At 52.9% G+C, this 22,153-nt stretch overlaps 1 protein-coding gene across 6 annotated transcripts in view; it reads right to left on the reverse strand.

The window, feature by feature from the left end:
- Window positions 1-3,063: 3,063 nt before the first annotated feature.
- Window positions 3,064-22,153, reverse strand: part of Zc3h4 (zinc finger CCCH-type containing 4) — a 37,027-nt gene continuing 17,937 nt past the window's right edge. For 5 of the 6 annotated variants that reach the window (XM_029558124.1, XM_017795429.2, XM_008821982.3 and 2 more), the window contains 13 exons: window positions 20,765-20,984; window positions 20,374-20,484; window positions 17,815-18,034; window positions 16,693-16,844; window positions 16,010-16,106; window positions 15,782-15,921; window positions 15,152-15,262; window positions 14,201-14,312; window positions 13,685-13,794; window positions 9,723-10,075; window positions 9,181-9,548; window positions 5,861-6,112; window positions 3,064-4,785 (listed from right to left, as the gene is read on the reverse strand). In XM_029558124.1, the coding sequence (XP_029413984.1) occupies window positions 3,293-4,785; window positions 5,861-6,112; window positions 9,181-9,548; window positions 9,723-10,075; window positions 13,685-13,794; window positions 14,201-14,312; window positions 15,152-15,262; window positions 15,782-15,921; window positions 16,010-16,106; window positions 16,693-16,844; window positions 17,815-18,034; window positions 20,374-20,484; window positions 20,765-20,984 (3,739 nt within the window). In that variant the 3' untranslated portion in view covers window positions 3,064-3,292. The remainder of the gene's footprint in view (window positions 4,786-5,860; window positions 6,113-9,180; window positions 9,549-9,722; window positions 10,076-13,684; window positions 13,795-14,200; window positions 14,313-15,151; window positions 15,263-15,781; window positions 15,922-16,009; window positions 16,107-16,692; window positions 16,845-17,814; window positions 18,035-20,373; window positions 20,485-20,764; window positions 20,985-22,153) is intronic. The other variant, XM_029558130.1, reaches the window with a different exon arrangement.

The following is a 22,153-nucleotide window of genomic DNA, read 5'->3' on the forward strand; positions in this document are numbered from 1 at the left end:
CACATACATGGCAGACACAGACACAGACACACACACACACGCATGAATAAAAATAAAATCTAGGGGAAAAAAAAGTTGTATATACTGCTAGACATGGTGGGGCATGCCTACATGCCCTATGATCCCAGCACAGGAAAACCTGAAGCCGAGGGATTACATGCAGGAAGACAGTACTTGGGAGGCACAAGCCTGGTCTCCATAGTGAGCTCCAGACCAGCTGGGATTACAGGGAGACCATGTCTCAAAAGGATCAAAAAAAAAAAAAAAAACAACAACAACAAAAAACAGGTCACTATTAGATGAACAAGGCTTTTGCACTCCCTAGCAATAGGTTGAAAGCTGGATGTCTTTGATCCCAGCACTTGGGAGGCAGTAGGCAAATCTCTGAGTTCAAGTAGGTGGATCTCTGGGTTCAAGGCCAGCCTGGTCTACATAGAGTTCTGGGTGAGCTGGGGCTACAGGGAGACTCTCTCAAAAAGACCAAAAATGAATAAATAAATAAATAAAAGCATAGTAGACATGTAAATATGGATGTAGATCTCTGAATCCTTGTAAGGCTGCATTTCTTTCTTCTGAGGTTAGGTCTAGTTCAAGCTCTCTTCAACTCACCACCCTCTGCCCCCGTCTCCCAAGTGCTGGGATCACAGGCGTGCAACCAGCTCAGCTGTAGTTGTTATCTAAGCATGTCAAGGCTGGGGTTGTTCTGTGACAGAGGCTTGTCTAGCACACATGAAGCTCTGGGCTTGATCCCACCAGAAGGAAACAACAGGGCAGATCCCCGACATACTTAGAAAGGCTTCGTGGGTTTTCTCCCACTCATTTCCTCGCAAGAGGTTGGGTGGACAGAGAGGAGACTCCCAGGCTGTTTAAAATAACTGCATCCTTTAATGGCAGTAATACAATTATTGGATTAAGAGACCACAGGAGAGAAGGCAGGTGAGGTTTCTGGAAGACAGATACTGAGTACAAAAGGGGCAGGAGAGTCATGCGACGATCATTGTAAAAATACAGTACGTTATATACATATTTGCACCATCGACTTTCAACTCGGAAATACTATTTACACTTTTGTTACAATCCTGGTTAGAGAACAATTTTTCTTTAAAAGCACGGCCTGATGGCGAGTGGGGATTCTGGGGGCGTTCCTCGTCCTGGAGGCTCTTGGGCTAACTGTTCCAAGAGGAGGGCTCCAGCTTCCATCCCACCCACAGATTTGGGATTTAAAAATTCATTTAATTTTTCTTAAACAAAAACAAATTTTTCTTTTTCTAATGTAGGCTGGCTTCTAACTGGTGATCCTCTTGCCTCATGACAGGTGTGCACCAAGCCTGGTTTTTACAAAAGAGAATTTTCAAAGGAGAGGGGGGGAAAAATCCACAACACTGCCACACTGTATCCTTCTTTTTACACAGGGCAGCCCCTGCTTCAGAGCCAACACTGGGGGCTGAAGACAAATCTCATTGATGATGGTTTAAGAAAACAAACAAAAGACACAAAGACAAACCAAACGAACTTGATCTTGGTGCACTTGACCCCATGAGGTCGTCTGGCCCTGTGGGGCATTTAATTTTTCTTAAACAAAAACAAATTTTTCTTTTTCTAATGTAGGCTGGCTTCTAACTCGTGATCCTCTTGCCTCGGCCTCCCGAGTGCTGGGATGACAGGTGTGCACCAAGCCTGGTTTTTACAAAAGAGAATTTTCAAAGGAGAGGGGGGCAAAAATCCACAACACTGCCACACTGTATCCTTCCTTATCCTACACAGGGCAGCCCCTGCTTCAGAGCCAACACTGGGGGCTGAAGACAAATCTCATTGATGACGGTTTAAGAAAACAAACAAAAGACACAAAGACAAACCAAACGAACTTGATCTTGGTGCACTTGACCCCATGGGGTCGTCTGGCCCTGTGGGGGACCAGCCCATCCTACCCTGGCTTCAGGCCCCAAGCTGCTTTTAAGGGGTTTCTCTTTGGGTTGTGGGGGTGTGGGAGCCTGTCCCCTCCCACTCTGTGGTGGAGGGGGATCCACTGGCTAAGGGCCAGGTCTCATCATTAGTAAGGAGGAAGAGTAGGAGGTGTGGGCCCCCAGTGAGGCAGCAGGGCTGAGGGACCTGGAGACAAAGGGAGTGGTGGGCCACAAGAAAGCAGACCTCTGGGGCCTGGGGAGTGACACAGAGGCAGCAAGTTCTGCAGGTCTTACCTGGCTCCCTGGGCCAGGCTTAGGGACATGGTCACAGGGCTTGCTCCCCTGGGGGCTCTGTAGACAAGGCCAGTCCTAAGGTGGCTAGGGAGAGAGGCTTCACTCTGGGATCTGCCAGATGCCTCAGGTCTCTCCACCAGAGGGAACCTTGTCCATTTCCTAGGAAGAGCCTCTCTGGCCCTGGCTGGACGCCTGTCATTTCCTCAGGCCCCCTTTTGGAAAGCCACCACTAATCCAACACTGTGACACACCTCAGCTCCTATGTCTGTCAGCTTGGGAGGAAAAAGCAAACACTACCTGGTGCTATAGAGAACTGGCTAAAGGGGAGTGGGAAGCAGCAAGCACTTTGCCAGGGCCACCCAGGCTTCCTTCCTTGGGAGCCTGGCGGGTGATGGCACCACGGATCCTTGAGCTGTCTCGAGGGTCAGGCTGGCAGTGCAGGCACAGGGCAGGGCCAGCATGGGCACAGGACAGGTAATACTGTGGGAGAACCTCGGAAGGACTGTCCCACCCCAGCCAGACCTGCAGGTCTGCCTCACTCAGTCTCTTATGCAGGCTAGAGGGCGTCACTTTCAGGACAAACTCTGGTTAGAGCATGTGGGACATGGGGAAGCACAGCAGGAGAGGACTAGGGCTGGGAGGCTGTCAGGATCTTTCTCTTCTTCTGAAATCTTCTGTCACCTTGTCTGGAAGTAGGCTATCACAGGCCACAAGCTGGAGAAGACAGTTCACCCTGGGGTCCTAGTAACGCCTCCACCAGCACAATGTAGCTCCATCCCTCCTTGCCCAGCAATGCAGGGTAAGTGGCCTTCGGTGCCTTTGCAGACACATTTCCCTTAGTCCTGGGGAAGCCCCATCCATGCTGGGCACGAGTTGCTCACTCAGGGGCGGAAGCCCAGGAGCCTACAGCACTGACCAGAAACGAAGATGGTTATATACAATTTATGTCTCAAAGAAAGTACTACTTAAAAAAGGAAAAAGGGGGAGAAAAGAAGAACATCCTGACCCCAACCTGCCCCCAACTCTGGTTGCTGCCCTTAAATATCACTCTAGGAAGGGGCGGTGGAGTGAAGGAGCCCTGGCTCCCAAAAACACTACTGGCAGAAGGGGGAGGCTGTGGGGTCAAAGCCTTTAAAAACGTCCTTCAGGGACCCTGCGTCTTGCTCACCCTCGTGAGCAGGACTGTTGCCAGCAAATGGGCTTCCTGTGCCTGTTTTGGGGGCTGGCTTCACAGTCCCAAAGAGGGTGGGCACAGGCAGGTTGTGCACCCCAGGCTGGGGTGCAGCCCCCTCAGGGGGTGGGGTGGCTGTGGCAGCGGTAGGGGCCGAAGTAGCCTTGGGCCGGGGCCGGTTGTAACTGTTGTATCTGTCCGTGGCCCCGTCTGTGCCAGCCTTCCCTGTCTCTGGCTGCTCTAGGGCAGACTTGCGGACAAATGGGGGCTCCTTGGCCTTAGAGGCCAAGCTCTTGCCATTGCCCTCAGGACCCTTCAGCTGGGTGCCTGGGTCAGAGGCTGCTTCTGCAGCTTTGCCACCTGCATTGGGAGTCCTCGGGTCATATAGGCTGATGCCGCTCAGCACGCTGCTCTGCCCACTACCACCGCCTTGGCCCAGTCCACCAGCTGCCAGCACTCGGGGGTCGTAGGGAGCCGTGGCTGGAGGGGATGAGTCCCCGCTGGGGCTGACAGCAGGAGGTGATGCTTCAGTGGGGCAAGGCTTGGCTGCACGGGAGGCTGCCGCGGGGTCTGCTGGCTTCTGTAATCTAGGGTCTGTAGGGGTCTTCCGCACCCTGGGGTCACTGGGTTTGTCACTCTGGCTGGGGGTGTTGACGTTAACAGTCTTGAGGATTCGAGAGAGGAGCTCAAAGTCAGGCAGGTTAGAGCCAGATGCACTGGGGTCCGTGGATGTGCCTGGGCGCTGCCGGGTGTTGGGAGGCCCTGTAGGGGTGGATCGGTGCAGCCTGGGGTCCAAGGCAGGCAGAGATTGCAGGGCAGCAGGCACTGGGGGCACATCCTGCTTGGGGATGGGTAAGGGGATTAGGTCCTCGGGGTTCCAGAGCACAGTTCGGGCAAAGCTTGGCTTGCTCAGGATCACATCCTTCTTGATGTGGCTGAATTGCTGCAGCTGGGAGCGTGGGTCCCGCAGTGGGTGCCCTGGCAGGGGTTCCAGGGGAATGTTCACAGCCTTCTCCCTCAGGGCCCGTTCCCCTTCTTCCTCTTCTGCAGGAGGCTGTCCAGACCCTTTTGAACTGTTGGGGCCTATGGGGCTGGAATGAAGGCTGCCCTCGGCCTTGGAGGTGGGCAGGGTGCGAGCCAATCGAGGGTCAGAGGGCCCTGTGTCCCCTGAGCCCGACCCACCAGAGGCCTCTGCATGGCGACTGAGTCTGGGGTCCCGGCTCAGACGGGGGTCAGCCAGTCGGCCTCCTGTGGGGTGTGCTTTCTGCAGACGGGGGTCCCCCAGCCCACTGCTGCTTGGCTCCCCAACTGAAACCTGAGGTCGGCTAGATGTCTGCTGCCGCAGAGTCTTGAGGATGGACGTGACACTGCTCCCGCCCTCATCCTCGTCACTTGAGTACCAGTTTCCGGTGTCACCTGAGAGAAAGCAGAGGAGTGGAGAGGCATAAGTGGCTATATTCCACAGTTCTCTTGAACCTCTACGTGACCCTGGTGTGTGGCTCTGTTCTCCCGGCTCTCAGCATCTCCTCTCCTACGGCCCCAGCCCCATCACAGCAGTACCAGACAGGCCAGGGAGATGGAGATGGCAAGCCTAGCCCTGGCCATTCACATCTTCGATGCTTCCCTCCCAGGTCAGGACTGCTCTCAGTGGGTGGTCTAACCTAAGTAATTCACAACTGCGCCCAGGAGGTCCTGCCACCAACATGCCCACTGGACAGATGATGAAATAAAGGCACAATGCCAGTAAGTCAGGGTAGGGCTAGACTGGGCCTTGGAACCCAGTGCCCTGCTGCCTGCTGCCTCCTCCTGCCCTCCAGGTGGGGTTGGTCTAGAGAAACATGATCAGCACGGCTCTAGACAGCTCTCTCTCTGGAGGTCTGGGCAGCAGTTGTGCTGACAGCTCTCTTGGGCCAAAGCTCACACACACATCCCCTCACAGCATTCCAATGACCAGGAAGGGCAGGTACAACCACAAGCAGAACCCAGGAGGGAAATCTTAGCCACCAGGGCAGGCCACCGACTCCACCCTTCCTCCTGCTGTCCCCACTGGCTCCTAAGCTCCAGAAACCCCTTGGTCCATTCATCCCTGAGGTGGATGCCTCCAGGACGACCACTCATGCCTGTGACTGTACCACTGGTATTACTCATCTCTATAGTTGGCTGGTCCTTCTGTGGGCTCCCCAGTATGTGCTCTAGGGATGGGGCTGTGGTGGTATCCCTCAAGCCTCTTCTGGAAGGGCATCCCTAGCTGTTCCTGCTGGGGGGATCAGCCCACCACCCTCCTCTGTGGGTTAGGAGTCTCCCAAACTTGAGACATGGAAGGGCAGTCCTAGCCTCCACTTCCTCAGTGCCAGGCTGCAGCCAGGGTGGCCTCGTAGCCCAGGGCAGGGCTTCCCTGGCCTTGCTTCTTCCAGATACAGCATCCAACCTAGGGCAGTGGCCCCCCTCGTCCCTGTGCAGAGCCGGACGGGCCCCTGCGGGGGACACATGCCTTCCTCATTCTCCCGGTCCTGCTTGCTGCTCTCAGCCAGCCTCCTCGCTCTCTCCTCCTCCTCCTGCTGCTTCTGCTGGATCCTCAGGTACAGGGCCCTCTGGGCTGAGGGCAGGAAGTCGGGGACACCGGCGCCCGCCTTCGGCCGGCCTGGGGGCCCTCCCTCGGGGAAGCTGTCGGGATCCAGAGGGTGCTCAGGGAAGAGGGGCTCCCCAGGCTGCCCCGGCAACTCTTCGTAGTGCCCGTAGTCCTCTGTGGCAGGGAAGAGGGTTTGTGTCGGGAAGGCCTCCACTGGACAAGCCAAGCCCGGTGGCGAGGGCCAGTATGAGGATGGCTGCCCGTCCCTTCCTCCTCCCCAAGCCTGGGTGCCTTGAGAGTCCAGCAGGAGCCCACAGTGGCCAGCTGGCAGGGGAAGGATGAGGCTCAGGGAGGGCATGGCAGCTGATAGATGAGGGCAGGGCTGGTGCCAAGTGCACAAGCCGAGGGCAGACAGGACCCCTCCCTCTGGGGTTGGGTGGCTGCTGCCGCCCCTACAAAACATAGGCTTGTTTTTGTCATTGGCTTTTAGCACAGTCTCATGGTTTCTTTCAGGCATGTCCAACCTTTTGACGTTATAATATGATTCGGTCATCTACCAAACTCATGCTTAAAAAGCATGTGATCAAATTAAAAATAATTCTCACAGCTGGGTGTGGTGGCACACACTTTTAGTCCCAGCACTCAGGAGGTAGAGGCAGGTGGAGCTCTGTGAGTTCGAGGCCAGCCTGGTCTACAAAGTTGAGTTCTAGTCCAGCTTGGGCTACAAGGAGACCCTGTCTCAATAGTTCTCATAAAACGAGGTCATGTTTATGTTTATTGAGACAGGGTCTCACTACACAGCCTCTGCCTCCCTATTGCTGGCACTAAAGGTGGGAGCCACCACGTTTTAACTGTTTAATTTTGTGTTGTGTTGCTTTCACAGCTGTCTTCAGCTGCATGCAGCTAAGGGCTACAGGTTGGACACCCTGTAAAAAAAGAGAATCTCTGTATCTCTTGGGAGCTCATTCATGAGCTCAACCACATTTACCAACAAAACCAGAAGAGAACAAGCCAGGCCAAAAGACCTCAGGTCCATTCAACTCAGGGCAGATCCTCCCTGTTCTCTATGGGCTGGGCTCCTGGATGACAAATGTGTGAGCACACAGGTGTGTGGCTGGGAGGGCCAGACAGCTTCCCTTCATGGCCACAGTGGGCTTTTCCTCCCTTACCAGTAGTCTGCACACCACTATTTCTCAGTGCCCCTCCCTGGATAGTAAAGGGGTGGCCAGAGTGACCAGGACAGAGTGGATCAGGGGGTCCACCCTGTCCCTCACACATGTGAACGACCCCTCTTGTCCTGCTGGGGCAATATACTCAACATCAGAGATGCGGTCAGTGCTACCAAGTTACTCTGGTGTTCAAATACTTTAAATTGCAAAATTGAGAACTGAGGAGATGGCTCAGTGGGTAAAATGACTACCCCACAGCTGGATCCCCAGTACTCATGTAAACACAGGGTTGGCGTGGTAGTTCAGGACTTGGGAGGTAGATGGGATATTCCCAGATCATCTGGCTAGCTAGACTAGCTGAGTCGGCGAGCTCTGAGTTCAAGTGGGAGACTGTCTTAATACATATGATGGAGAGCAATGGAGAGACAGCTGAGGACAACCTCTGGCCCTCACACATCACTATACACACATGTACACCCTCACAAGTATGCCTGCACACATTCAAACACACATCATACACATAAAAAAGCAAAACTGATAAATACTTCATATACAAAATAATATGCAGGACAATGTGAGGGGCTGAACATGGTCTACCGAGAGCCTGCTCAATACCTCAGTCATGGAGCTAGGGATGAGTGCAAGAGGCTGAGGCTCTGCCTTCACAGAATGAGAATCATGCAAAGGCTGTGTGCACATGCAACACACCAGCAGGGGGCGCTAAAGGGTAGAGGTTGACAGCATGTCTTTGTCATCTGCACCCCTCCAGGAACCACCTCCAGTATCTCACTTTCACTATCACCAGACCAGGCCAGCCAACTCTGGCCTCCTTCCCTGAGGCCCGCCTATGTCATTAAATGTGCCAGGGAGCAGCACCTCACTCTTACTGGCCTGTTTTCTCCGAAGCCCTGCTCTTCACATACACTACACAAACCAAGGACGCTCATGCACATCATGTTTCTGCAGGGCTCACTCATAGGCACCTCATGCTTTGAGGCAGTAGTGGTCACCACCCGTAACAGCCCAGCAGCCTGAAATTTGGTAACTGCCTGCCCATCCAGCACCCATGCTCCAAGCTTCTCCTGCCCACCCTACACAGCACAAACAGGTCTCTCAGGCCCCAAGGTGCCATGTCCAAACCATGTGGCCTACCCCAGTACTCTTGGCCACCTCCCTGCCACCAGCTGGTCACATCTGTCATGGACAACTCCACGGAAGCCTCCTGGAAGCTTCCTCCACTGTTCTGGTTGTTTCCAGTCTCACTGCTTCCTGGCTTGGAACTTGAAACAGCTCTCTTGCCTCAGCCTCCCAGGACACGTGTCCCACCTCTCCACTGTTCTACAGAGCTGCTGTGGCTGACAGGCAGGCCTGCACCTACTGACTTCACCCTCTCCTTTCATAAAGATGGCCACGCTGCTCTCCTCAGACAATGGGCCAGCTGCGGCTTCTGGTCCTGCTGTATTTACCTGCCCGCCTCCTCCATTTCTAGTTCCCAGATTTTCAATTCTCAGAGAGGTCTCAGCTGACTGTCCCTGCTAGGGCACTGCTGGTATCCCACCCCACGGGTTATCTTCTAACAATGGCCCATACTGAAAAAAGCAACTCACTTTGCTTCCCTCTGCTAAAATGCAGTTACAGAAGCACTTGCTGAGCTCTGGGCTGGGGCAAATCCCTCCTTTCCAGTCTTAACTGGCAGACACTGAGGTTATTTAGCAACACACAGGAAAGAGGAGGAAGGAAAATGGCTAGTCACGGGGGTCAGGCCAGGCATTCACTGATGGACCCCACAGCACCAAGCCCAGTGCCATCTGAAGAGCCTCCTTGTCCAGGGCAGATGACTTACTCCAGGCTGTTGCCAGGCACAATGAGCACAAATTCCCAAGAACTGCTATGAACTGCACTGACAATAAACACAAGAGTCCATTTGGCCTCTAGAAGGTTATGGGTCCCATAATGCTGAAAGCCCCCAACAACAGGGATGAGATCAGAGTGTTGCTGTGAGCCTTGACCAAGGAAGAAAAGCCACATGCTCCCAGTGCTGTGCCCTGGTAAGTCCAGCTGGTGCCTGCGTACCTGTGTCACCAGTGAGCCCTGGCTCCATCTCCATGCCTTCTTGCTGCGGGTAGAAGTTCTCATAGAAGTTCTGGGCTGCTGGGATGGGGGGCATCATTCCCGAGTGTGGGGAGTCTTCAGGACCATAGGGCATCATCGGGGGGCCGCCGGGACCCATGGGTGGGCCAGGGTTCATGCCAGGGCCCATCGACATGTCAGGGTGCATGTCTGGGTGCATGTCTGGGTGCATATCCGGGTGCATGTCCGGGTGCATGTCAGGGTGCATATCAGGGTGCATGTCTGGGTGCATGGGGCCCCCCATTGGCCCTGGAGGTCCCATGTTGGGCCCGGGACCCATTGGCCCTGAGGGTCCACCAGGTCCAGGGAACCTAGAGGAGGAAATGGTGCCTGTAAGAGGCTGTCCAGTAAAGGTGGTGGCACCCAGCCCAGGGCACCTTCAGGACAACTCAGAGCCCAAGGCCACAGCCCAGACAGAGGCTCAGACAGATTTAGAGAGGGGCAGAGGCCCATCCAGGCCAAGTTCCCCTGGCCTGCACACTTACCTCACACCCAGCTTCTCAGCAAGCTGTCCTGTGGGCCGCACCACAATCTCGAACAAGGAGGGGATCTTCTTGTACATGTCCTGCTGCTGTTGCAGCTGTTGCGGGGACAGTGGCTCATGCACAGGCATGGGCATCTGTGGAGGCCCAGGGGGCGGTGGGGGAGGGGGAGGAGGGCCGCCCTGCATGGGCCTGCCATTGGGAGAGTTGGGGGCCGGGGGCCCAGGGGGACGTGGGGGGGTGGGCAGGAGGCCCACGCCAGGGGGTGGCTTGGGCAAGGGGTTGATGCCCTGCTTCTTTAGCTCTTCTACCTCCTTCTCATCTTCGGCACCTGCTTCTGCATCATCAGCCAGCATCTGTGGGTAGGAAAGGGAGAGTCATCAGAGGGCCTGGGCAAGTAAGGCTGGAATGGACGCCTCCTACGGGGAGAGCTGAATTTCCTAAGGAAACTTAAAACACAAACCAGCTGAGGCCTTTAGAATAGAGGGGTTTAGGACCTAGATTCATCTTTGTAACAAAACCCTCACCAAACCAGCTGTAGTGGCACACACCTGTAATCTCAGCACTGGGGAGGATGAGGCAGGAGGATCAAGGTTGAAACTAGTCTCCCCTCACTACCCTGGTTCCCACTCACAATGTCCACACAAGCCTCCCATACCCCCAGCTAGGTCTGCTCCTTGAGGCTTCAAAACAGAGTGTACTTCTCTCTGCTGAGGAGGGAACACAAAAACTCGGCCAATCCCTTAACAATCTCCATCAGACTGTTGGCTCTGGAGCTGGGACAGCCACTAGGTAGGACAGGCTCAACCTGTTCCTGGTTGACAAACTGGATCAAAGCAGTCTTGCTGGCACCTACCCTGGCACTCTTAGAGATGCCCTCTGTCAATGGGCATAAAATCTTCTCAGCCAGGCCTACAATTGGGCTTCTTCTGCCTTCCATCTGTGCCAGGCAGAACAAAGCTGAGGCAGCCAGCTCAAGATATGGACCTCCACGCGCGTATCCCCAGCCTGAGCCCAATGACATGGACATGCAAAACTAGTAAGAGAAAATGACTAATAAGAGGGCCACTGAGTAAAAACCACCCATCATCCATTTTAGCACAGGTGGGAGAATGCATAGACACTCCCTTGCAGCCTTTTCCTGAGTTCCCCAGCAGCAGGACCACTGCTTACAGGCTCTTCCCACTAGCACCCTGCTGTGTCCCCAAACCGTTCAACAGAGCTGATGCTCAGTCACCCAAAGGCTTTCCAGGAGTCAGTCATCCACTCAATGTAAAACGGTAGTCATCCTTGCCAAGTGCATGGATAAGGACCCCACTTCACCAAAGGCCAAGGAGCACAAGGCAGTCATCACAAGGTCTAGCTTCTACCCTAAACTGGAAATACCCAAATGTTCAACTAACGACTAGATCACAAATTCAAGCATCGTACTGAACTGCTGCTGTGCCTCACAGCGCTGTGAGCAGATCACAAGTGCACTATGGCTGGTGGAGAGGCAGATGCTTTTCGAAGCCTGGACACACTACAGCTGTACTTCACTCATTTTTTAAAAAATATTTTATTTATTATTTTTATTTTATGTGTATGAGTGTATTGCCTGCATGTATGTGTGTGCACCCGTGTCATGCAATGTCGCAGAGGTCAGAAGAGGGCTTCGGATTCCCCTGGAACTGGAGTTAAAGACGGTTTGTAGCCGCCATGTGGGTGCTGGGAATCAAACCTGGGTCCTCTGCAAGAGCAGTCAGTGCTCTTAACCGCTGAGCCATTGCTCCAGCCCCATTTACTCATTTTTAAACTGTGGCTCTGGGGAGCAAACCTAGGGTCTCTTATGCGTGTGCAGCACATACTTTACCACTTAGTCACCCCCGGTCCCTATTCAACACCCTGAAAAGGTAAACTATAGGGACAGAAACCATATCAGAAGCTGTTAGGGGCTGGTGATGGTGGTGACATTTACAGAGAAAGGCAGAGCTGACACAAAGCTACATGTTTGTCACAACCCTCAGAACTACCAGGTGTAGTGGCACATGCCTTTAATCGCAGCATGTGGGAGGCAGATGCAGGCGGATCTCTGTGAGATGAAGGCCAGAATGGTCTACACTGTGAGCTCCAGGCCAACTGCAGTTACAGGAGACCCTGTCTCAAAAAACCAAACCAAAACAAAAAACCCCAGGCCTGCAGGGTTGGGGGATAGTGGCACACACCTGTAATCCTAGCACTTTTCTAGCACTTGGGAGCTGGAAGCAGGAAGATCAGGAGTTCAAGAGCAGCTGTGGTGAGATGGTGAGTTCAAGGCCAGCTTGGCTTACAGAGACCCTGTTTTAAACAAGTGACTACATGCCTGTGTGCACCTGAAGTACTGGAGTTGAGATAAAGGAGCCGGAGGAATGCACCAGACTGGTGTGGAGAGTACATGTGTACATATTTGTATTTTTACAGTTTTGCTCTCTCAAATAAACTAAATGCCTACGACCACAAGTAAGACAAGACAGTGCTGACAAATGGGCCAGGTCTGCCTTCTTGTTCCATGCCACTCTTGCCACTTGATTCCATATAAGCTTCATCACTGGCCCTAAAGCAGGCAAGCTTCCAAAGCTAGACTAGTTATCTGGACACTCAAGTCACCAAGAACTTGGAAAGTAAAAGTTGGGTGTGGGGGAGCACACCTGCAAGCCCAGCACTGAGAGGCTAGCCTGGGTGGCATAGCAAAACCCTGTCTTAAAAAAAGAAAAAAGTTTTGGTGTAGTGTCAGACACCTTTGATCCCAGCCTGGTCTACAAAGGGAGTCCCAGGCCAGCCAGGGTTACATAGTGAGACCCTGGGAAAACAAAACAAAAAGGCAACAAACAAAACACAACACTTAAAACTTAGCTACTAGAAAAACTAAAATGAACCATGTAGCTGGGTTTTTCTCCAGAGGTGAACTCTGAGTCTCCAGAAGGGGGCGGCCCTCAGTCACACATTATTAGTCCTTCCAATCAGACTTGGATCTTTGCTCACTCTGTCAAGTGACCAGCTGTTGATCACCCTGCCCTGTGCTGACAGGTTCCCCAAGGGGAATGGCAAAAGTGAGCCTGCCCACCAACTGTGCCAAAGCACAGTGCATGTGCTGACTTTTGCTGGTACAGGGTTTCCTGAGCAGCCCTGCCATAGTTTAACAGGGCAGGCCCTGAAAGCTAGATTTGTTTTGCTGCAGATGGAGCCCAGGGCCATGCTCACTGTGTGTCACCAAGCCATACTCCAGCCTGGGTGGATTCTTTTTTGGGGGTCTTTTTGAGACAGGGTTTTCCTGTAGTCCCAGCTGGCTTGGAACTTGCTATGTAGAACAGGCTAGCCTCTGTCTCACAGAGATCCACCTGCCTCTGCCTCCCACATGCTGAAATTAAAGGCATGTGCTACCACGTCCAGCTCTGGGTGGATTCTTGAATTGGCTCTGCCTTTGGGGCTGAGCAAGGAAAGCCTCACCTATAAGATACTTTCTGTACTTCACGCTACATGTGAGTAAGGTATGAACAAAGTAGTCCCAAAGCCCTGGTCCTAACTCCTGGGGAAGAAGAGACACTACGGTAAGTGTCACCTGGTTTATGAGATCTCATGTCCTCTCCTTTCTCTGTATGAATCCCGTGACTGCAGGGACATTGGAATTTCCACCCTCTGCACAATTCGGGCACTGGCTACAGAACATGAGAATACTGTGAGGTGTGTAGAATGCCAGGTGGCATTCCTTTCACAAAGCTGTCCTCCAGGGAACACAGTGACAGCTGGCTGAGGTCTGAGGAAAGATACAGTGGGGATCCCCACCTCCCCTGTAGGATAGAACCCAGCTGTTTCCCCCTAAAAATGGCTTAGTCTGGATGGATGCAAGTGGGGACTCTGGTCCTGCAGAGGCCATGTCAATGGACGGTGCTGCCTGAACTGGTCAGCCTTGGCCACCATGCCACCCCAGACATTATCTAAGAGCTTACCTTATCTAAAAGCTCTCGTGTCTCCTCGGTCAGAGGGTCATGGGAGAACATGCAGTCATCACCATTGATGCAGTTCCCAGTGGTGTGGTATAATTTACAGGGAAAGTCACGTTCATGACCAGTTAAGGCAAAGATTTCCTCTCAGCAGCTACCCCAAAGCACAACCAACCACCTTTGTTTCAGGGATGAAGACATCAGAGTTCAGAGAAGTGAAGTGGCAGCAGGCAGCAGACCTGAGATGAGGAATGTTCCAACACTCCTTCAGCTCCTGAGTAAGTTCTGGCCCCCTGAGTGGGCCCTGAAACTGGGTCCTTAGACCCTCCTCAGAAGAGGGAAATTCAAGGACTCACAAAGCCAGTCTGAAAAATCTAAGAAAAACGTGCTGGGAGGCTAGTGCTGTGAATGCATTAAAGTGTTGTGGTGGGAATGTGGGTTCCCTCCTCAGAGAAGGAGGGGACAGCTGGGCCCCTGGGGCAAAGGAAAGGCAGATGGCATGGAGGGCGTGGAAAAGGATATCATGCATATAGGGGCAGTTCTCGGCCCGGGCACAGAAGCCTGTGATGTAGAACTTGCACAGCTCTCGTTTCTTTGGCAGTTCAATGTCATGGCTAAAATTGCAGTGGTCTCCCTGGAAGAGAAGTACCAAAAGATGAGTGGGGGGACATGGGCAAGTCCTGGAGAAACAAACACACATACACACGCACGCACGCATGCACCCACGCACACGAAGCCAGGTTCAGGAAAGCTGCTCCCCAATCCAGTGGCTGCATGCGGCCTGTCCCCAGCCCTTCCTCTTGGGCTCAAACCCCTCCCCTTCCATCGCTGTTTCCTTCCTCTCTGATCTTTACTATTTGCTGCCTGGAGACCAAAGTTTGTCACCTATCTATAATCTAGTCCCATACTTTTGCCCTTCCTAACAGAACCCTGGTTTAGTTTGAGGAAGAATGAGCCTAGCTAAAATTACTCCATTTCTCTGTTTGCCTCAGAGCTCTCCATGTACCTGAACCTGGGACTGGCAATAACATCTAATGTTTTCTACACAGTGTATTTATGTGAGATGCCTATTTCTTCTGACACATGTAGGAGCAGTATTCCCTCAGGCACCTGTGCTACCTGCCTGCAGCCTTGGTATTGGAGTAATAAAGCCAGCTCTATGAACTAACACTGGTCACACTAGTCTCCTACAGGACTCTCAAATCCAAGGCTAACCTGATTTCTGTCTGGATTCTTAAATATTTCCCCTACAACCCTGAAGCTCCACATTTTAACTAATCAACCTTTGGAGACTCATTTTTGACTCTAGAGACAAGATGAAAATTTCAACCACAGTATCCCTAAGCCTCCATCTCTCCATCATCTTGCTCTGAGTCGCCCTGCCTCTGAGAAGTGAGCTGAGACACAGGGCTACACAGGTGTCTCCTGGCACTAATAGGTGCCCAGAGGGGCAGACCACTGCACTGCTCTTACCCACGTGCACCGCCCTTCCACGAAGTATTTGCAGATGACTTTGCCTTTCTTGTCAGACTGTTGGTGAGGTTTGTCATGGTCACTCCGCCTGTAGCTTCCGCCACCACCATCCTGTGAGGACGGCAGAGGAAAGGGTAATGGGAACATGCTGAGTACATGAGAGCACAGGGCAGGTGTGGGCAGCAGGTGTCAGATGGGAAACACTTAGGCACCTGGGTGTGTCATCTAGAACCTTCCACCTCAAGAGACTCACTGAGGTAGCTGCAGGTGCTGCTAAAGTATGCTTTTAAACAAGGGTGGTACCAACAGGGCATCTATCGGGGGACTGGTTAATGTTGATCAGTCACTGGGGAAGGGGCTGATAGGAACACGGCTCAGGATCCACCTTCACAGGCTGACATTTAATTTAAAAAAAAAAAAAAAATATCCCTGCCAGGCGTGGTGGCACATACCATTAGTCCCAGCATTGGGAGGCAGAGGCAGGTCGATCTGTGAATTCCAGGCCAGCCTGGTCTACATAGCAAGTTCCAGGCCAGCTAGGGGTACAGGGAGACCCAACTCAAAAAAAAAAAAAAAAAAAAAAAATCCCGAAAGTGTCCTTGGTTAAAAACACCAGAAGAGCGGACTCACGCCCATGTCGTCGTCATAGAAGTCTTCATCATCATTCATTCCGCCCTTGTTCATGCCCCCTCGACCGCCTCGACCTCGGCCCCGGCCCATCCCCTTCCCTCGGCCTCCTCGGGAACCTCGGCCACGGCCTCGACTTAACCCTGTAGAGATAAGAGAAGTTAAGTTCCCAGGTGTAGCCCAGCAGCTGCCGGAACCCAGCCAGCTTGTCATCTCGGGGCCCTTGCCCACCTCGGCCTCGGCTGTCCTTGGACCTGCGGTACTGGTTCAGCTCCTTGGAGTATTCGTCGTAATCCTCATCTCCCATTGGTTCCTCACTTTCTCCATACTGGATTCCAGGGAGGAGAGACAAAAGTGTCACTCAGAAGACAAAGAACCCTTACCCCAGTACACATGCCACCCCTCTGGAGGCAGGTGACAACCTGGGGACTGAGTGGCTGCGTGGGCAACAGATGGTCCAACCCTGCTGCATTCAAGCTCCAGACTCCCACCCCAATGGGCAGAGCCAAGCTCAGGGTCTCTAGGCACAAGGGACAGCTGCATGGCTTCGAGGAATGGACACCCCCATGTGCACTGCCATGAAAGGGTCACACAGCATGGCCTTAGAAGGTAGGGGCAGAATGGTGGTCTCTGCCCATTCCTCCAAGGAGGATAAGTAAACAGGTGCCTGCCTGCAGAGGCAGGAAACATTTCTGGAAGACTTTCAAGGAAATTGCCCCAGAAGCCTTTTAAACATGTGTGCCTGCCATCTAAAGACTTTCCTTCAGGACATCCACAAGCCCTTCCACCCTGGTCCGGACATCCACAAGCCCTTCCACCCTGGTCCCACAGCCCCTCCCTTCCCCTCTCCTCCCTGTAGGGCTTGCAGTCCAGGAAGCCCACCAGCCATGCCCAAGAGCTGCACAAAACCTTACTTCCATCTCCTCCTCGTAAAAGTCATCTTCGTCCTCTGGGTGGTCTCCCACGGAGCCTCTGCCCCGGCCTCGGCTGCCCCTGCCCCTGCCCATGCCTCGAGATCCTCCACGGCTCCCACGGCCTCTGTAGCCCCTGCCTCGGCCTCGACTACCTGTGGGGTGATTAGGAGTGTGGGCTGTAGACCCCACTAGCAAGGTTTTTTGCCAGTTACTGCCCCTCTCCCTTCCCCTCCCTTTATGGGAAACCTTCCTAGTTGGCCCACACAGACAATGCCTCTGGTTCCCTTGATGGGCTCACTCAGCATGCTGGACACACAGGTACACCTGCCCCCTTACTACCTGGCCTCCCTGTACCTGCTTGCTCAAGGTTGTACAATCCAAGATAGCAGCTACCATGTGTGGCTAAAAAGGCCCATGACATACAGCGGTCCCAACTAGGAGATACCCCTATACAGCACATGCCAGGTTTCAAAGACTTAGGGGGTACACAGATGGAGGAAACACAAATCTCATTGTCTTACTGATAAGAGTGCACTAAACGAGTGTGATCTCGCTCTGCCTCTGTATTCATGTGGCTACCAGGACCCATGAAACCACAGGGTGGCTACCCTCCACCCTCAATCCCCTGGACAGCACCAGTCTGCTATCTCCCCAAAGTCGAGTCTGCTCCTGAAGGTGTTCAAGAGCAAACACATGAACACTCACTCAAACAATAAGCTGGGTCACAAGTCTAAAAACCTGAGCCACCCCCCAGGGTTGGGTGTCTTTCTGGGGGAAGCCAGTTCTAGGAGACTGCCTGGGTTGTTGCTGCCCATCCTTCCTGAGGCCTCAGGCAACAGGATCAACAGCTTCACTAAGTCCAAGGTTCAGAGGTAAGGCAATAGTCACACCAGATCAGTGACAGAGGCCAGGACTGGAGGTGGGTAGGGCTGGGGCAGCCAGCTGTCCTCATCCTAGCCCAGAGGAGGGTGCTATCCTTGCTCTCTTCCTGCTGCCCTGAGGCTGCCCTGTAGCTCCTGTGCACATTACCCATCTCTGAATGGCCTACCAGGCTCTCCTGGTCAACAGGTTCCATGTGGACCAGCCACTGGGCCTCCATGGGCTGGGGAAGGGAGGGCTCACCTCGGCCTCGGCTGCCCTCCTTGGCACGCCGGTACTGGTTGAGCTCTTTGGTGAAGTCGTCGTAGTCCTCCTTGCCCATGTCTTCCTCCTCGTCCCCCTCGTACTCCCCATACTGCTCATTCTCGTAATCCTCATACATGCTGTAGCCCTTGCTGTCCATCTTGGAGTAGGATTTCTTGGGCAGTGGTGTATTGTGCGAAGAGGGGTACTGTTGGTGGGACTGGGTTTGGGAGAGTAGGGAAGATGGTGAGCCAGTGTCATGGCCTAGGTCAGGACCACTAAGGTCCCATAAGTTCCCTGAACTGATGCATCTGTCAGGGTGTCTCTACTGTCCTTGGGTTTTGCCACTAGCTCACAGCCTCGCTGCACCCTGTTCTTGACAGGCTGGTGAGCAGCAGTGGGCCCACATGTTTTCCCTTCAGAAAGGACCGTGGTTTGAAAGGAAGAACATGAGCCCATGGTCCCTTGATGAACCAAGAGCAAGGCTGCAGAGAAGGCAAACCTGCGGAAGGCAGGAAGGGTGCTCCTGGACCAAAATCGCCCAGGATCTTAGACTGCCATAAATGGCCTGCTTGGTGGCCAGAGCAGACATCTGTTTCCAAAGACACTTCCCAAGGTGTGTTAGGGCCATGTACTGCTGGACTGAGAGAGGGATACAAGATGTACTTTGATGGGTGAACAGACAGACTAAGCACAGCATATCGGACTATGAGGCCTCACTTAGCCAGGAACAGAAGCAAGCTGCAGACAATGAAAATATGAGGAACCTCAAACACACTTTGCTTTGCTTTTGAGGCAGGGTCTCTATAGCCCAGGCTGGCCTGGAGCCCTTCATCTTCCTGGCTTCACATCCCAAGATTACAATAAGGTGTGCACTACCATGCTTATACACATTGCTACAGGGAGGGTGAGGTGGACCAACGCCTGCAGTCCCAACCACTTGGGGAGGCAAGAAAGAGAACTGATGGAATATAGGATTCCATGGTTGCCCTGGGTAATACAGTGAGACTTAGTCTCAAAACTGAAACAAAATGAAACCCTTCAGCATATTGCTAAGGAAAAGCAGCCAGCTCCAAAATGTTATAAAATATAGGATTCCAACTACATCATCCTGGGGAAAGTAAAAAAATCTGTTGCCACCAGGAGGTGGTGGCAGGGATGGGAAGGAACATGGAGTTTTAGGGCAGTGAACCCAGTATTGTAACAAAGCCCAAGGTGCTACAGAAACCCAGTATGGCAAGGAATGAACACTAGTGTTCCCATACCAGCACAAGAGCTGTAACAATGCGGCACACTAATGGCATGGTGATAATGGGGGGGGGGGCACTCTACTAGCTTCTCAAGTTTTCTATGAACCAAAACCACTCTCAATAATGAAGTGAATCCATATTCAATATAGGAAAATGCAAAACGCAAAGACACACACACATACCACAGAAGATGCTCAAATGCCTCAAGCTCTTGGCTACAGCCAAACCAGAGATATGCCCTCCCTTCCCTACCTCCCCCAGGATGGCAGCTTGACCCTCAGCAAACCAGCCTCAACTACAGTATAGGACACTCTACTCTGGGGTATGATGCTGGGCCATCACAGGAGGAGGCTGTAAAAGGTCCACCACGCCTTGCCCAGGCCTTGGTTTTTTAAGACAGGGTTTTGCTATATAGTTCAGGCTGTTTTCTAACTCCTGATCCTCCTGCCTCAGCCTTCCTATTGCCAGGATTACAAGTGTCCCATTAATTTTCCTATTTGTTATTTTGTCTTTTTTCTTTTCCCAGAGCTGAGGACTGAACCCAGGGCCTCGCACTTGCTAGGCAAGCGCTCTACTACTGAGTGAAATCCCTAACCCCTATTTCCTCTTTGTTTTTTCCTATCATTATTATTATTATTATTATTATTTGCAGTGCTTGGGATGAAGCCTATGGTTTGTCTTATTTTGTTTTTGTTTGAGACAGAGTTTCCCTGTAGCCTCAGCTGGCCTGGAACTCACTATGTAGACCAGGCTGGCCTCAATCTCATAGAGATCTGCCTGCCTTTGCCTCCAGAGTGCTGTGATTAAAAGTATGTGTCACCAAGCCCAGCTTGAAGCCCAGGGTTTTGAACTACGGGACAAGCACTAAGCTACATCTCCAGCCCTTGATTTATTTTTTCGTATGGGTTTTTCCTGGGGAGAGAAACTATATACACACTGAACAAATAACGTAAATTTATGCTTAAGCTCAAAATTGTAATGGGGTATTTAACTTCCAACTATGCAACCCTAGCGATAATTTACTCTCCTGGCCACTTCATTCTCTTGCCAATTTCCCACAAAAAGTCACTTATGAACAGGAGAAGGCAGTCAGCTGTGACAGGGACAAGTGAGACATACTGAGCCTGCTGCGCCTGTAGGGGCGCGTGCTTAGACGCAGGTTTTGTAGAGAAAGTCATTGCCCTGGCTTGAATCCAATCTTTCAAGTCTCTGTGCCCTCATCCACAAAATAGGGATGAGATACCCACTGTCCCTGGGCTACAGTCCACCCGTCCCATGTGGAGATGCTACATGGGGCAGTGTCACTCACCGGCGCATACGGGGGGCTGTACTCCCGGTACTTGCGGTGCCCCTTCTCACTGGGGCTGAAATCTGAGTCATCTGAGAAGTCGGAGAAGTCATCACTGGAGGAAGCATGGCGCTGCAATGACAGAGAGGTGCGGTGAGCAATTCTGCGGCTGGCGGGCCACCTTGGCACAGCCAGCCCCAGGACAAACAGTGCTGAAATGTGCTGGTCAGGCTCTAGATGTGCTGGAAACTCCTCACCTAGAGGCACTTAGTGGCAATGGAGCATAAGCTCCAAATCCTTTTAAAATTGTCTTCATCCCTCCAGGCTAGGAAATGACATTTCTAAGAGTGCCCTCTAGGCACATAGGCCAGGGCTCACGCCAATGAAGGTGCCAGAACCCTCCTGGACCTACTTTGTGCTTGGATTTCCGCCTCTTCTTCGACCTCCTCTTCTCCTTCTCTCGCTCTTTCTTCCGTTTCCGCTTCAGCCTCCGGTGAGATTTCTCCTCCTCAGAGTCGCTATGGTGCTTCTCCCCTTTTTCTTTCCGGCTCCTCTCTTGCCCTCCGGGGGTATCCTGAATCTCCTCAGCCCCATCATCTTCCAGCTCGCCTTCTTCCAACTCACCATCTTCCCTGCAAACCAACCCCAAAGCCACCATGAACATGGGGACTGCAAGGGCCTTGAAGGCTCTGGCAAGGACAAGAGGAACAGAGACTATGGTGGATGAAAACTGCGGTCTCCAGGACAGACCCCAGAAGGATGTGAAGGGCCACTGTTCATCTTTCCCCAAAAGGACTGTGCCTGTGAGTATCACCTGGCCACTAGGAGCATAGGCAGAGAACCTGGGCTTACAACTAGCCAGCTAGGGGTACAGCTCAGTGGTAGAGCACTTGCCTAGCAGAGGTCCTGGGTTCCATCCCCAGCATTGCAAAAGTAAAAAGGCACTAGCTCACACAGGGACAGACCCATAGCAAGATTCCCCAGTATTCCACAGACCAAGCATTCTTTGCAGAAAAGCAACAGGTCCTGTGGTCACCAAGCAGAGGAATGAGCCCCTGGGTGCTGCCGCAAGCCTCTGAATGGCCCTGCTGCCCAGTGCCCACCCAGTTCTCTACAGCACTGCTGAGACCCATTGGACCACAGGAGCTCCTGTTCACAGGGAACCCCGACTGGCACACTCTGACCCCTGTTACTCTAGCCTCTAGATGCCAGAGAGGAAAGGGCCATGGCTCTGGACTAGAGGTACCCCTCAGCTTTCTAAGCACCCACAGGCAGACTTAGGGACACCAACAGACTCTACTGAAGTCCTGTAACAGCCAGCAGTGGAGGGGCTCTAAGCCCCTGGGCTTCTGGGTGGGATCCACCCAACCTACCCCATTAATTCCCACATTACTGGAGGACATGGATGGATAGGGGTGCTGAAGTCCTGTAACAGCCAGCAGTGGAGGGGCTCTAACCCCTGGGCTTCTGGGTGGGATCCACCCGACCCACCCCATTAATTCCCACACTACTGGAAGACATGGATGGACAGTGGTGCTGGGCAGCTAAGGGGGACCTGTCCCAAACCCCAGGCCCCTCCTGAGTCCTTACTTGCTGGCTGACCCTGCTTCCTCTCCCTGTTGACTTGTCTCACCTTGTGCTCGGTACCCTTCCCACTTCCCTTCAGGTTTTCCCGAGTTTGTCTTCATGTCACCCAACAGCCAGTACTTTAGAAAGTAAAAGCACTCTCTTAACTTGACATGCTACCAAGTCACCAAACAGGTCCAGCCATCTAAAGATGGGGTATAGGGGTGGGGAACAG

This window comes from Nannospalax galili, unplaced genomic scaffold (genome assembly GCF_000622305.1).
Source record: "Nannospalax galili isolate Female #2095 unplaced genomic scaffold, S.galili_v1.0 scaffold432, whole genome shotgun sequence".
In the NCBI taxonomy this organism is placed as follows: Eukaryota; Metazoa; Chordata; class Mammalia; order Rodentia; family Spalacidae; genus Nannospalax; species Nannospalax galili.